Genomic DNA, 14,572 nt, shown 5'->3' with positions numbered 1-14,572 from the left:
GCAATTCACGTTACTCTGCTTAGCATTGTAAATATTTGCATATTAATATATAGTGAATAATGCTAGATGTGCAAAGTTTGATAATTGTATTTTCGATTTCTATGCATTGTAATCATTTCAATTTCTGAGAAAATTCATAAAAGCATAAATTGTCTAAAACAAAATAAAATTGCTAAAACTCGGAAAAAACATCAATTCTTCAGCATAGTTGAGCAAGGCTTCTTTACAAAAATGAAGCAAAATTCATCATAAATGGTAATTATAAAACTATAAAAACATGGAATCTATTTTAGATTTCAAACTCCTTTTAAAAAGTCATAAAATGTAAGAGATAACTCAAACCTTTATGCTGACAAACCAGCATAGCTAACTTCTCCATTTTTATACCTTCCTAACTCTTCCATTCCTGCAGTTCATAGAGAGTTGACCCACAGTACCTAATTTTTGAGTCTTAACTTTGCTATCTTCTGAAAAATGTTTGACTTATAATATTAGAAGCAAGTGTTTTAAATGTTTATTGTAAGAGTTACATATTTATGAATGTGTCAGCATTCAATGTTCCCCATGCAACCACCCACAGTAAAATCCAAATTCATGTGATATTTAGAATGGGTCTTTCAACACAAGGAAAAACATATAAGATGGTCATATTTATATAGAAACACACTAATTTCTTAACACAACTTGCCAAGACACAGATCATGACAATAGGTAAATTCATTATCTTTCAGGTAAATGAGCCTTGTCCTTACAACAGAAATTAAAAGGAAAAGACATCTAAAACAACGCAAAGCTTGAATTCACCAAAAAAATCCTGGTAGATATAAATGATATATTCATGACTGCTTTAATTTTTAATTTAAATAAATCCATATTATAAAAAAAGTATAAATGTTTGTTAGAAAGTCAGTGCAATAAAGAAAGCAAAATGAAAGGACAGGTCAACACATACAATGAAACGATGAACAAATGTTTTCTTTTCCTGGCCAATCCTGTGTACTCGATTGATAGCCTGAGCTTCTGCAGCAGGATTTAGGAGTGGTTCAATCAAAATCACATGTTGAGCTTCTAGAAGATTGAGTCCATTTGCACCATGCCGGAAAAGCATCAATAAAACTTGAGTGGGCTTCATTTCAGAACATTTCCCCTTTTGTTGCGTTACAGGTTGCTCTCCTTGGTCAACCATTCCTTTGAATTGCTTGATTGCAATATCTGAATTGCTAAATACAAAAATAATTCCACTATTAGTCTCGCACAACTGAACTGCTATATATCAAACAGTCAGAAAAAATCAAGATCATTTAATTTAGACTTCAGAAAAGGTTGCCTTAATTCTTAGAATTTCCAATAGCCAATTTCATTGGATTCAATAGTAAATAATAGTATCATATTTAATAATGAATGTTGATCTGAAAAGCTTGCAACATAATACTGAATGTTAACAATGGCTTCAATTGAACTTAAGAAATGTACTGAAGTTTGTCGATTTAAAAAAAATAGGATCAGATCACAAGAAAACCATCACTGAAACAGTGAAAGCTCTTGATTACAAGCAACTTTCTTGTGCCACAAAGTATCATAACAGTAGATGGTTTGTGTTATTATGTTAAAACAATTTATGAGATGTCCACCCTTACATTTCTTGCATTCTAAAAATAAAACATCTATTCATCTTCTCATGCACTCATTCTTGCTATGAATTGTTATCTTTATTTTTTACTTCTACTTGTTATTTGGTAATAGCCTTTTTATAAGTTGGATCAGACATAAATAAAGTTGAAGTTGGAAAATAATTATTGATGATGCCCCAATAAGATAAGTGTTGAAGCAAACATCAAATGTATACAAAAAGTTGACACACAAAGGAAAACAAGAACTCATTCAAGATCTTAGGCATTTATGGGAACATTGTGGTATGAGAGAGCTGCCATGTCTCCTCTTTAGGCTGGACCTTTAGTTGCTTCATGTTCGGGGTTGGATTCAGGTTAGATAATCTGATTTGTGAATTCGTGAGGATTCGTTAGTACATAAACACATACATACATATTGTTGGGTGGATATTTTGCAACCAACAATTTTCGGTAAAATCCAGTGGCAAAATAGGATGACCAGCCATAGTGTGTGAGACAGAGTCTCTCCTACCTTAAAAGGAAGGCTCCCCCTTCTCACCGTTCCTTGGATCAACTCAAGGTAAGCAAGAAATTGAGAGATTTTGTAAGGGGTGTTACCAATATTCTTTCCGCTCAACTTTCAGAAAAGAATCCACTTACCCGCAGAGCGAAGAATGGGCAAGATGAAATCTCAAACTACACTTCTATCTAATGTTGCAAACGGTGATACTGATAAACCAACACTAACTCAAAGACTTCTTGTTAGTAAATTCTATATTGTAGCCGATGGGTAGAATTGTATCCAAAAGGGCGTGTGACGGTTGAGTCACCCCTTCGGGAAAGTATATGTACACTATCCGAAAGGGACTTTGGAGCATCACCATAATCATTGTAATCATTGTAATCATCATAATCATATTGTAAGCATTGGAGTTCATATTGCGTATATGAATAAAGTATCTGTTCTATGTTATATCTTACTGTACTACATGCGATAAGTATCCTTTTACCTTGTACGGAAAACATTTGGTGCTGTTACCAAGGAGGAGCTAGGCAGACTAAGTAGCAGCGGCGAGGGCAGCCTCGGAATCCAAGAGGGCAGCCTTGTTAGCCAAACAGAGTCAGCTACAGAAAGTGGCAGCAGAGAAGGAACAGTTAGCAACAGAGAATAGGTGGCAGATGAGAAGGAGAGAGAGCTGGGAGAGAACACTGGGATGATGCAGTCAGCTTGGACCTTCAGATGGAGGCTGAGGCAGAATTGAAAGTATGGAAGGAGCAAGTGTACAAGCTACGAGTAGAGTTGAACGAACTGAGGACATGGACAGCCACTACACCAAGGACACATCCCTCTGCTTAGTATCTAAACATGGATGTAATTAATTGTTTTAATGAAGTTTGAGTTTTGTGGTCTTTATTTTGTCATCTGGAGACGAGTTTACCTTTTCGAAAGGATGCTGTCGGTAAATTCTATATTGTAGCCGATGGGTAGAATTGTATCCGAAAGGGCGCGTGGCAGTTGAGTCACCCCTTTGGGAAAGTATATGTACACTGTCCGGAAGGGACTTTGGAGCATCACCATAATCATTGTAATCATTGCAATCATCATAATCATATTGTAAGCGTTGGAGTGCATATTGCGTATATGAATAAAGTATCTGTTCTATGTTATATCTTACTGTACTACATGTGATAAGTATCCTTTTACCCCGTATGAAAAAGAGGCTAGCTGAAAGTATACCAATTTGGCTCAAAGGTTTGTTTTAACTTATTCTATAAGAATAACCTCTACCATTGGGGCACCAAGACTTCCAAAAGTAGGGAATTCTAACTATTTTTCATGAATTTGAGATGGCAATACAAGCTACAGTCAAAGCTCCTAGTCTATCTATTGCCACAACCGCTCCCAGTCAAAGCTTTGGCTCTGATTGCTTCTTAAATCACTATGCTTTGTTATTGAACACAATAATAACACGAATCAAAGACAATAGGCACAAATTATAGTCAAAGCTTCTAATTTTCTCTATCACAATTGCTTTTAGTCAAAGCTTTGAATCCAATTGCTTCTTTATTCACTCTTCTCCCAAATTCATGCTACACAGTCAAAGTTATGCTTGCACAAGTTTGGTAGAGCTTTCTTGCATACAATAAAAGATGTTTTCTACAATGAGAGGGCACTCCTTTATATAGGCAAAGGAGTTGAGAAGGAGGAAAAAGTGGAAGCAACTCAACCAACTTTGACTCGGTAAAACTAGGTGAGAGAAATTATTGGATTACATGTCATTACACAATTTCATATAATTACATCATTTCATGCAATACATCATTTCATACTTCAAACATGAAAGAAGAAGAAGAAAAACAAAAAAGAAAAGAAATGATCCTAGGGATTGTTCTGAAGGGCCTTGTACTTGGCGATGCTATCCCGAATGATTACAAGATCAGGGATTCCTGTATTCTACACTACTGCATTCACCATGATGAGTTTCTAGTTGTGATTTGAAAACTCGATGCGATCAACCTTTTCCTCATTCCAAGCTATGAATTGTCTTGTCAGACATGCACATTCTAGATTTTCCCACACTTAGAAGACCTTCTCAATAATTTCTAGAGGTAAACTTGGAACAACTTTCTAATGAGCATCTGCAACTTCTTTTTTATTTTTTGGAACAAAGTGCTTGGCCCATTCCCACACGAACTCAGGTTCTCGGACAACCATTGGAAAAATGGAGACCAAATGAATTATCACTTCTTTGATTTGAAACACACCTTCTTTACTGGATGTCTTCATTCTTTATAGAAATCCTGGCATATCTTGACTTGTTACAACATGAAAGTTTCAATGGGATTGAATCCATCATTGGAAGATATGGATTCTAACTCCAAGAAAATATTGGCAAAATGGATCTCTAAGGAACAATATATGCGAAGTATTGATTAGATACTCATGGAACACATGTAATGAATTGGATGTGAAATGGAAAGTACATGTGGAGGGTTAAAATGGGACTTAGGAAGACAGATGGCATGTAAATGCATATGAGAAAAGAACGAGTTCTTATAAAGATGCCTTGAGGAAAGAAGGCTAGGTGCATGGGAATGCGTGCAAATGATAACTTTTGACTTTAGAAGTGACCTTTAGTCAAAAATTGGTTCTCTAGATGACATTACATGTAAAGTGGATTACATGTAATTGTGACTTGATTCGAACATTCAATTAGGTTTAGAAGATGGAAATGCGTGTAAATGGGAACAAAGGATGAGATTGCATGTAATTGCGGATGGAGAATGAGATGCAATGTGCTATGGCATGAAATGGGAATTACATGTAATTCCTTACGAAGTGTAATGGTGGATACAGAATCAAATAATGCAATGTGCCTTGGCATGTAATGATGGAGGTGGAATGAAAAGATGCACTTACATTCGTTGATGAAAGATGGAGTGAAATGAAACATGATCAAGCTCTTGGGAAAGAATGTGCAACTTCTTCCAAATGAAGAAAAACAAGAAAACAAACACAAAAGAAACACGTACCTTCTTACATGTCAACAAGCAAGATACCTCAACATGCAAACTCGAATTTGGAATTTGGGAAAAAAAAAAAAGATGGAAATGAGATATTTCATTATTTTTAAAGGGAAAATGCACTTTTCATGGCATCTATATCAACAAATGTGAAACATCAAACTAAAACATGCATCAAATCAGCAAGATAAGCATGAATTAATTAACCAAAAGGACAATGTTCACTTACTTGAAGATTATATGCCAAAAATGAAGGAGAAAGAAACTCCAACTTTGAAAATCTTCAAACTTGGACTTCTTCAACTTTGCAATGATGAATTTGTAATGAACATACAATGTGGCATTTTTGAATGAGAATGCCCAAAATGTGCCCTAGAATCTCTCCCAACTCCAATGTTTAATGAGTGCAAGGTAATGGGATGTTTTTAGAGAAAAGCGTGATTCAATCTTGCCCCAAACGATTAGTTTTTGCAAATGGAATGCAAAAACGTGTTGTCCAATAGCAAAGATATGTAATGAAATTCTAAAACTCCTCTCCTTGGTCCCAAAATGTGATAAAAAATGCTTCAAAATTGGACGTTTTCTCAAAAATGTGGGTCCAAAAGGGCATAAAAAATAATGTTTTTTGAAAGGAAATTTGTTGGGTGAATATTTTTGCAATCGACAATTTTGGGTAAAAATCCAGTCGCAAAATATGATGACCAGCCATAGTGCGTGAGATAGAGTCTCTCCTACCTTAAAGGGAAGACTCCCCCTTCTCACCGTTGCTTGGATCAACTCAAGGTAAGCAAGAAGTTGAGAGATTTTATAAAATGGATGAATATCCTTTCTTCTTATCTTTCAAGAAAGAATCCACTTACTCGTGGAGCGAGTAATGGGCAAGGTGAATCTCTAACTACACTTCTATCAAGAGCTGGAAACACTGATACGATAAACCTTCACTAACTCAAAGGTTAGATGATCATGTACTGGTTTGGCTCTAAGTCCGTTGCACTTCTATATGGAAAAACTTTACAATTAGGGCACAAAGACTCCTAAAAGTAAGAAAAACTTAACTATTTTGTAAATTAAGGATGAAAATATAAGCTATAGACAAAGCTTCTAGCTATAAACTTCCACAATTGCTCCTAGTCAAAACTTTGGCTCCAACTACTTCTAAACTCTTTTCTATTCAATTCATGAGATACAATTACCAAGAACACAAGATAACATGAATCAAAGATAACTTAAATGAATTATAGAGAAAGCTTATAACTCATGCAAGTAACAATCTCACTTAATCAGAGATAAGTCTCAAATGCTCCCTTGTATTCACTCTCTCAAAATAGTGCTACACAAACAAAGTTTTGTTGGCACAATTTCTCCAGAGCTCTCTTGCATAAAGATAATGATGATTTTACAATGAGGGGGCACTCCCATATATAGGCAGAGGAGTTGAGAAAAAGGTGGAGGAAAAAGTTGGTGCAACTCAACCAACTTTGACCTAATCTAACTACACGAGAAAATAAAGGGTTACATGCAACTCGCATTACATCCTTTTACATACATGTAACTCACATTACATGTAATTACACTTTTTCATGTAATGCATCTTTTACAACTACTAACATGAAATAAAAACAGAAACAACAATCTTAAAGATTGTTTCTCAGTTGAATTTGACAATAATGTCACACACTGTAGGAAGATCAACAATTTCCATGGTCTTTGATATGGCTTCTACTCTCATTGCATTTGCATATGCTGATTGCACAACTTTGGAATTTGTTATCGTAGTATCTAACAAGTGTTTTGTCAAGGATTTATATAAGACAAACTTGTTCATTGTATGTGAACGAAAATCTTCAGAATTTACATCAGCATTGATCCTGATTGTATATTTTGGTTTTACTCTCTGCTGCTATGAGATTACCAGATTCATCAATAACATGGCATTCCATTTGTTCCAAATCACAAGTAACACTTGTTTCAACTGCTTGACAATCTCCAAAGGCCACCTACAACTTTGTGATCAGCTTCCTCAATGTCTCCTCTCTGTAACTGATGAGACCTTGATATCTGAAGAACATTTCACATGACAAAAGAATGTCACATTAGACCGACGCATCCAGATTGAATTTCACCATTTCATCCCAATCATCAATGATTTCCTTCAAGTTATCTACTTCTTGAGTCAAAGAAGAGATTAAGTTTCCCTCCATTTCATTCATTTCTTTGATGCGTCTAAGGATTGCAAATGTCTCCATGATGGTTCGAACACCTTCAGAAATGATTTCTTGTATCTAGGACTTAGCGGCTCCAATCAGCTTTCTCTCTTTAGATGTTTGAGATATAACAACAACACTCTGAGAAGATTTTTTCTGAATGACCTCATTTAGACGAGAGACTTCATGTTTCAATTGATTTTTCTTTTCCCATAGCCCATGATTGCTCTTTGATACATGAGCCAATGCATCTTGAGCGTCTTGCAAACAACTCAAACATGATTGCTTTCTGATTTCAACCTTAGTAAACTTGTAATCAAAACAAATTCTTCAATATGTTTATCTACCAAGGGCTCAACAACTTCAACAAATTTGGTTTTATCGAAATCAACCAAAATCCTAGAAACAATCTTATCTTTCAAAGATTTGGATTTGGTCTTCTTAACAAGAAGATTGTCCGGAGGAACAACCACTTTTCTCCTCTTTGTTGTTATTTTGCTCAACCATGCAGGTAGGCTGAAACCTTCATCCGCAAAAGCAAATACAGTGGAGATCATTGGCATTGATCCTGATTGTATTTCAGTTGTAACAGAACAAGATTCAGTTTGCACAATTGAAGGCATAGGAACGTGCTGAGAAGACTCCCTCATGAAAAGCTCAAATCTTGTCAATGATGTATCAAGTTGGTAAACTTGACCACTGGTAAGAGTTGGAAAATCTTCAAACACACTACTAAATGTTCATATTGTTCATGTCCAGGAATGCGAGGAGCAGAAGAGGAGATAGGAAGAGCCATGGTATTAACTTCCAAGACTAAAATAGGAGTGAAAACAGTAGAGAATGAATCCACATCGTCATCTGCTTCATGCAGAAAAGGCTCTTCATGTATAGAAGATGTACAAGCTTGTGTAGGCTTTGGAGGAGATATGATCATGATTTCCCCTTCGTCATCTAAATCTTCTTTATTAGATTCTGTTTCCAATTCCTCTTTTGATTCTTCCACTGATTCTTGAATTGGTTCAGGGATTTGAGATGAATTAGCTCATTTTCTGCCCTTCAATTTGAATTTGAGGGAACCCTTAGCATCAGAAGATGAAGCACCATCTTTCCTTGTGATTTCTAGTTGTGACTTCCTACCAAGAGGACCAAAACTTCCACAATCTAAAGCCCATCATAGGATTTACTCTTTTAAGGCCCTTACTTTTCAACCATTTGTTGGTATTTACCAAGATGGATTGAAATCTATCCATGATAGATGTACCTTCCTTCTGTTTCCACTGAATAGGAAAAGGGCACTTCTTATCAAAACTGGCTTGATGAAACTCTGAATCAAGGATGTTCCCATCATCTTCAACTTGGAAATCTGAAGGGATTTCCAACATGTTGAGATCGATTATCTGTTGCAAGGTTAATCTGCAGTAATCCATCTTCATGATATCAAGTTCTATCCTCATATCAATCCAAATGTCCTCAATGCAATGAAAGTGAGTGTAAGCTCTTTTCGTTTGAGAGTTCATCTCTCGATAGTCCAAATCAAATCTGGCCTTGAACTTCTTCAAGGTGATCAACTGCAACTCTACTTCCATGTTCTTTTCTTTAGGCACATAAATGATCGAATAGTTGCCAATAGCCAAAGGTTTAGTTGAGGTAATGCTGAAACCAGGCCTATGCGTAGCATGCTGATCACTCTGCACGTCCATGAGCTGTCTAGCTAGCTCCATCAAAATAATTCGATCTGTAGCATACCTAAGTAAGGTATACAACTCACCTTTAAAATATCCAACTCTTAAGTATGTGAAAGTAGGAAACTGAACAAAAATATAGCCATATTGGTTCACCTTCTCCCATGCCGCATCAGATACTCTTTTAACAGATAAATTGTTTATTGAACAAGCACCGAAAGTACCCAAAGAAGGCATCTTGGACTCTTCTGTAATGGAATTTACTATTTCCCAAAGTGATTTGGTCATAGTAATCCCAAACAGGAACGTGAAGACGATCTTCCTTGGTAGAAAGACCGGAGAAAGATGGCCTTGAATTTCTTTAAGGTGATCAACTGCAACTCTGTTTCCATGTTCTTTTCTTTAGGCACAGAAATGATTGAATAGTTTCCAATAGCCAAAGGTTTAGCCGAGGATGTTCTTTGTTTTAGGCACAAAAATGATTGAATAGTTTCCAATAGCCAAAGGTTTAGCTGAGGTAATGTCGAAACTAGGCCTATGCATAGCATGCTGATCACTCTGCACGTCCATGAGCTAGCTAGCTAACTCCATCAAAATAATTCGATCTGTAGCATACCTAGGTAAGGTATACGGCTCACCTTTAAAATATCCAACTCTCAAGTATGTGAAATAGGAATTTGAATAAAAATACAGCCGTATTGGTACACCTTCTCCCATGCCGCATCAAATACTCTTTTAATAGATAATTGTTTATTGAACAAGCATAAAAAATGCCCAAAGAAGGCATCTTGGACTCTTCTGTAATGGAATTTACTATTTGCCAAAGTGATTTGGTCATAGTAATCCCAAACAAGAAACTGAAGACGATCTCCCTTGGTAGAGAGACCAGAGAAAAATCCCATAGCAGCAACAGTGTAAACAAGATAAGAATTTATGTAGAAGGGTGCTGATGTTCCCACATTGCCTATCTGCTAGCAAAGTGCAGCATTGATGAGCTCTCCCCAAAAGATGTGTTCTTTATTCTCCATAATTTGAAACATGAACTTATACATCCATGGCTTGAAATCAATAGAATCTTTAAGGCCACAAATTCTGTTAAAAAGGATATATTCTTGTTTGAATTAGACTGATGAATGACCTTTGGCCATCTGGAGAAGTTGCTTCTTTTATTGTCTAACCAGTAAAGGTTGACATACTTCTGATAAACACCCTTTTGCCCATTCTGGCATGCCAAAGATGATTCTTTGGTCAAATCTGCACATTTTGCTTTATGTCGAACCTTGAAGATTTGTTCAATAACCTCAGGATCAAGGCTAGTTACTAAAGTAACAAGAATCAGAATTGGATCAGAATTGGCAAGGCCAAACCGAATCATGAATTGGCCATGAATCGGCAAATTAAAAAAACCCTTGAAATTTAGTGAGTAACTTATTTCATAAACCCTTTATCGCTGATTCAATTCATCGATTCACAAAAAATCATTTGGCTTGAATTGAATCGCCTAATCACGTGAATCGCTATGATTCTTGAAACTATGATGATAACCTTGCCATTAACGTCTTTGATAGTCTTCATTTTTGTAGTAAACCACCGTGTACATCTAAGAATAAAGTCATCTTCTATGGCCTCCATTAGAAATGTAAACACTAGGTGAATGTTGCTTCTCTTGATACGCTTCATTCTTGACTACCTAGAGCTTCAACTCTCTATAGAAAATCAGCCACGTCCACATGACTGATCTTTGTGTCCATTATTATCCAGAATAGATGACTGATGAAGGAGCTGCACGAGTCAATTCTTTATCATATTGATATTTCATTTTGGCTTTGGATTTTGATGGTGAGGACATTTCTTGTGCTTGTACTACAACACAAAAATCCTAAAACATAAATACATCATTAGATGGAATCACTATACAATTTGATTTATGATCAACAAAGATTTGAAAACAAATTAGAGACTTGGTAGATTCAACGAAATGATCTCGGAGAAATCATATGTATATGCAATAGATGAAAATGAAATGAATGGAATGCGGAATGAAGTGTTATGAAAGTGAAAATATGGAAGATGTAATGAAACGGAATGGAAACAAATGTGTGATGGTGGAATGCATGGGAGTGCGTGCAAATGAAGATTGTTGATTTCAAAAGTGATTTAATCTTTTCAAGGCATTATTGCATGAAAAATAATTACATGTAACGGGAGATGAAAGGTGAGATGAGATGCGAATGCGGGTGGAGGATGCACTTCACATGCAAGTGTGAATGGAGGATGAGATAGAAAGCATGGAAAGATGTGGAAACATGTATTTTCTCATGAAGGCAAAAATGCATATAGAGGGATAATGAGTTTTATAGTCATTTTTGGTGAAAAGGGGAAGTCAAAGTACATGGGAGATGAAAATGATATCTTTTTGATTTTTCAAAAAGTGACTTTTAATCAAAATCAAACCTTTTGGATGTAATTACACATAAGGCATTTCATGTAATTGTGTCGTATGAATAGATGTGAAAAGTGAGATGAGTGAAAATGGAAGTGGAAAATGAGATTACATGCATGTGCAGATGGCGAATGAGTTGGAAAACATGTAATTGCATAAAAGAACAAAAACTTCATTTTTAAAGGAAAAATGCACTTTCCATGGCAAAGATTTCAACAAGTGGCAATCATTAAGCAATTACATGCATAAAATCAGCAAGATAAGCATGAATTAAAAGCAAGAAAGAAAGAGTCCACTTACATGTGCCAAAAATGAAGGGAGAAGATGCTCCAATGTTTGAAAAATTCTTCAAAAATGTTTGAATCTTTCAAACTCTCACAAATTCGAATGGAAGAAGGCAGCATTCAAGGAGAAGTTGGTAAAAGATGCCAAAACATGCCCTAAAAACACTCCAAGATAGAATGTTTTGAAGAACATATGCTTGGGAAGTTTTTAGCAAAAAACGTGTTTCTCCATGATGCAAGATCAAAACGTTTTGATGTTTAAACACCAAAATATGCATCAATATGTAATGCAATCCCAAAAAGAAGCCAAATCGATTTATTTAATGATTTCTCCAAAAATATGCCCTAGATGGGAGCTTCGAAAAACAATTTTTAGCTTGTTTAATCCATTTTGAATGTAGGAAAACTCATTGCCAATCAAAAACGCCTCCAATGGAAGAAATCTCATGCAAATCCATTGAGAAAATCTCTACTTATGATCAAAATCAGGTTCTTGGAGGGTAAACACATGTTCTTCTTCAAAATCAGACTTTTTGAGTGTCATTGCATATATTAAAACATGTTTTTGGTCAAAATCGAACCTTTTTGGGTCACTTGCATGTTTTAAAATGTGCATGCAAGTAGAATCACACTTTTAGGAGGATGCATGTTTTAAAATACATCCCACTTTTTAAATGTAAAAGCATAAAAACTTCATTTTTGATGTAGTAGCATCAAAAAGGTCCATTTATAATAGACTTTTGATGTAATGACATCAAAAAGGTCCACCAAAATCAACTGTATATACAGTGACATGTAAAATGTCCACTTTTAAAGACTTAAGTCATTTAATTCACTTAAAATTATAAAAATGCTACAAAATGGGCCATAAACAATATTTATCTATCATATTTAAAAATATAACATATAAACATCATTTAAAAAGTAATGTTTAAATAAACATTTGATTTAAAAACCAAAAATTAAACTGACACTATATAGTTATATAGTTACTTTAAGTGAAAAATTAAAAAGTAACTCAACTTAAAATTATAACATAAAGTGCACTATAGTCACTTTAAGTTAAAAATTTAAAGTTAAAGTGACTTAAAAAAATAACAAAAAGTGAATATAAGTTATTTTTATCAAAAAGTGAAAGTTAAATTAAAAATATATCATATTTTTAATTCGTATTGTTGCACCAAAAAGTCCAGTTTTGAGACACTAAAACGGGCATATCCCTTGACTGACAACTCCGATTGAGCTCTAGGTTAGACTGAATCGAAGGAAAAAGTGAAAAGCATGACGAGCAAAACCAAAGGACAAAAAACCAACAAACGCAAACTCAAAAGCAAAGAACGGGTGATGAAGGCTTCAAAAATCAAGCAAATGCTCGACCAAAAGCAAAATGAAAACGACTTGATGAAGGTCTCCAATAAAAACATTTGATGTACGAATTGGAATGGATTGATCGACCAATGTTAAGCAATTGAATATCAAATTCAAGCTTGGAGAAACATGAAACTAGCTTAAAAAAATTTCGTGTTGTTACCAACATTTTGAGGTCACAAAATGCATGACAACAAAATTTGATCTCTTTGGCATGAGAAAGCTTGGATTTGCAAAAACGCCCCTAGAGGAGAAGATTTGAAGACATTTTAGGGAGAAATATGAGATTTCTATGCAAAAATGTGTTCTTGGGAAGAACATACATGGATGTTTTTGCCCTTGAAATGCAAAAACGAGGGTTTTTGAGATGCAAATGCATGTATTATAAGCAAAACGCACTTTTGAGATGCATATACATGTTTTAAAAACATGTCTTGAGCTTCTTTTTACCCAAACACACGTTTTGGGGACATTGACATGTTTTAAAAATATGCATTTTGGTCAAAAACGGGATTCCAAGATGCATGTGCATGTTTTCTAAGAAAAACGCACCTTTTTGGTGCCATTACACATTTTAAAACTTTCAAAAATGACCTCCAAGGCAAAACGCACCTTTCGGGTGCAATGACATGTTTTGAAAATGTGCCTACAAGGTAAAACACGCTTTTTTAGTGTCTCTGCATATTTTTGCAATATGCATGTCTCACCTTTTGGGTGCGATTGCATTTTTTTATGCATTTTCATTCAAAATCGCACCTCGGGCACAACTGCATATTTTTTATGAAAATGTGCTTGTAGACATGTTTGCACAACTTAAGTGATGAATTAAGCACATATCAATTTAATTTTTGATGAAATATTACTTAAATAGGTCATAAATAACATTTACACTATCATAATTAATATATAATGTGCAAATACCATTTTAAAAGTAATATTTACTAAAGCATTTGATTTAAAAATAAAAAATTAAATCAAACTACATAGTTAATACAGTCACTTAAGTGAAAAATCAAAAAGTAACTCAACAAAAAAAACTTAACATAAAGTGCACTATAGTTACTTTAAGTGAAAAATCAAAATGATAAAGCAACTTAAAAACATAACATAAAGTGAATTTATGTAATCTTTTTCAAAAAGAGAATGTCAACTTAAAAATATAACATGATATTTTTAATTCGTGGAGTTGCATCAAAAAGGTCCACTTTTTGGGCACTAAAATGGTCATATCTTTTGATTGCCAACTCTAATTAAGGTCTAAAATATACCAAATTGAAGAGAAAATAGAAAGCAATAACTTGAGAAAAACCAAAGGACCAAAAGGCAACAAAAACACACTCAAAAACAAGAAAAAGGATGTTGAAGGCTTAAAAAATCAAGCATAGGCTCAGCAAACAGAAAAACGAAAAAGACTTGACGAAAGCCTTCAGTAAAAAGATGCTTTATATCAATTGGA

At 34.8% G+C, this 14,572-nt stretch overlaps 1 protein-coding gene across 1 annotated transcript in view; it reads right to left on the bottom strand.

Moving 5' to 3' along the window:
- The window catches only part of LOC149548244 (RING-finger, DEAD-like helicase, PHD and SNF2 domain-containing protein), a 280,879-nt gene that overhangs the window by 39,321 nt on the left and 226,986 nt on the right, over positions 1–14,572 (bottom strand). Inside the window, exon 18 of the mRNA XM_089792294.1 lies at positions 953–1,220. Within this exon, the coding sequence (XP_089648420.1) occupies positions 953–1,220 (268 nt within the window). The remainder of the gene's footprint in view (positions 1–952; positions 1,221–14,572) is intronic.

Source organism: Cupressus sempervirens, chromosome 7 (genome assembly GCF_028749045.1).
Source record: "Cupressus sempervirens isolate cs-2001-9-10 chromosome 7, ASM2874904v1, whole genome shotgun sequence".
Classification (NCBI taxonomy): Eukaryota; Viridiplantae; Streptophyta; class Pinopsida; order Cupressales; family Cupressaceae; genus Cupressus; species Cupressus sempervirens.
This window is presented reverse-complemented; position numbering and strand designations above follow the sequence as displayed.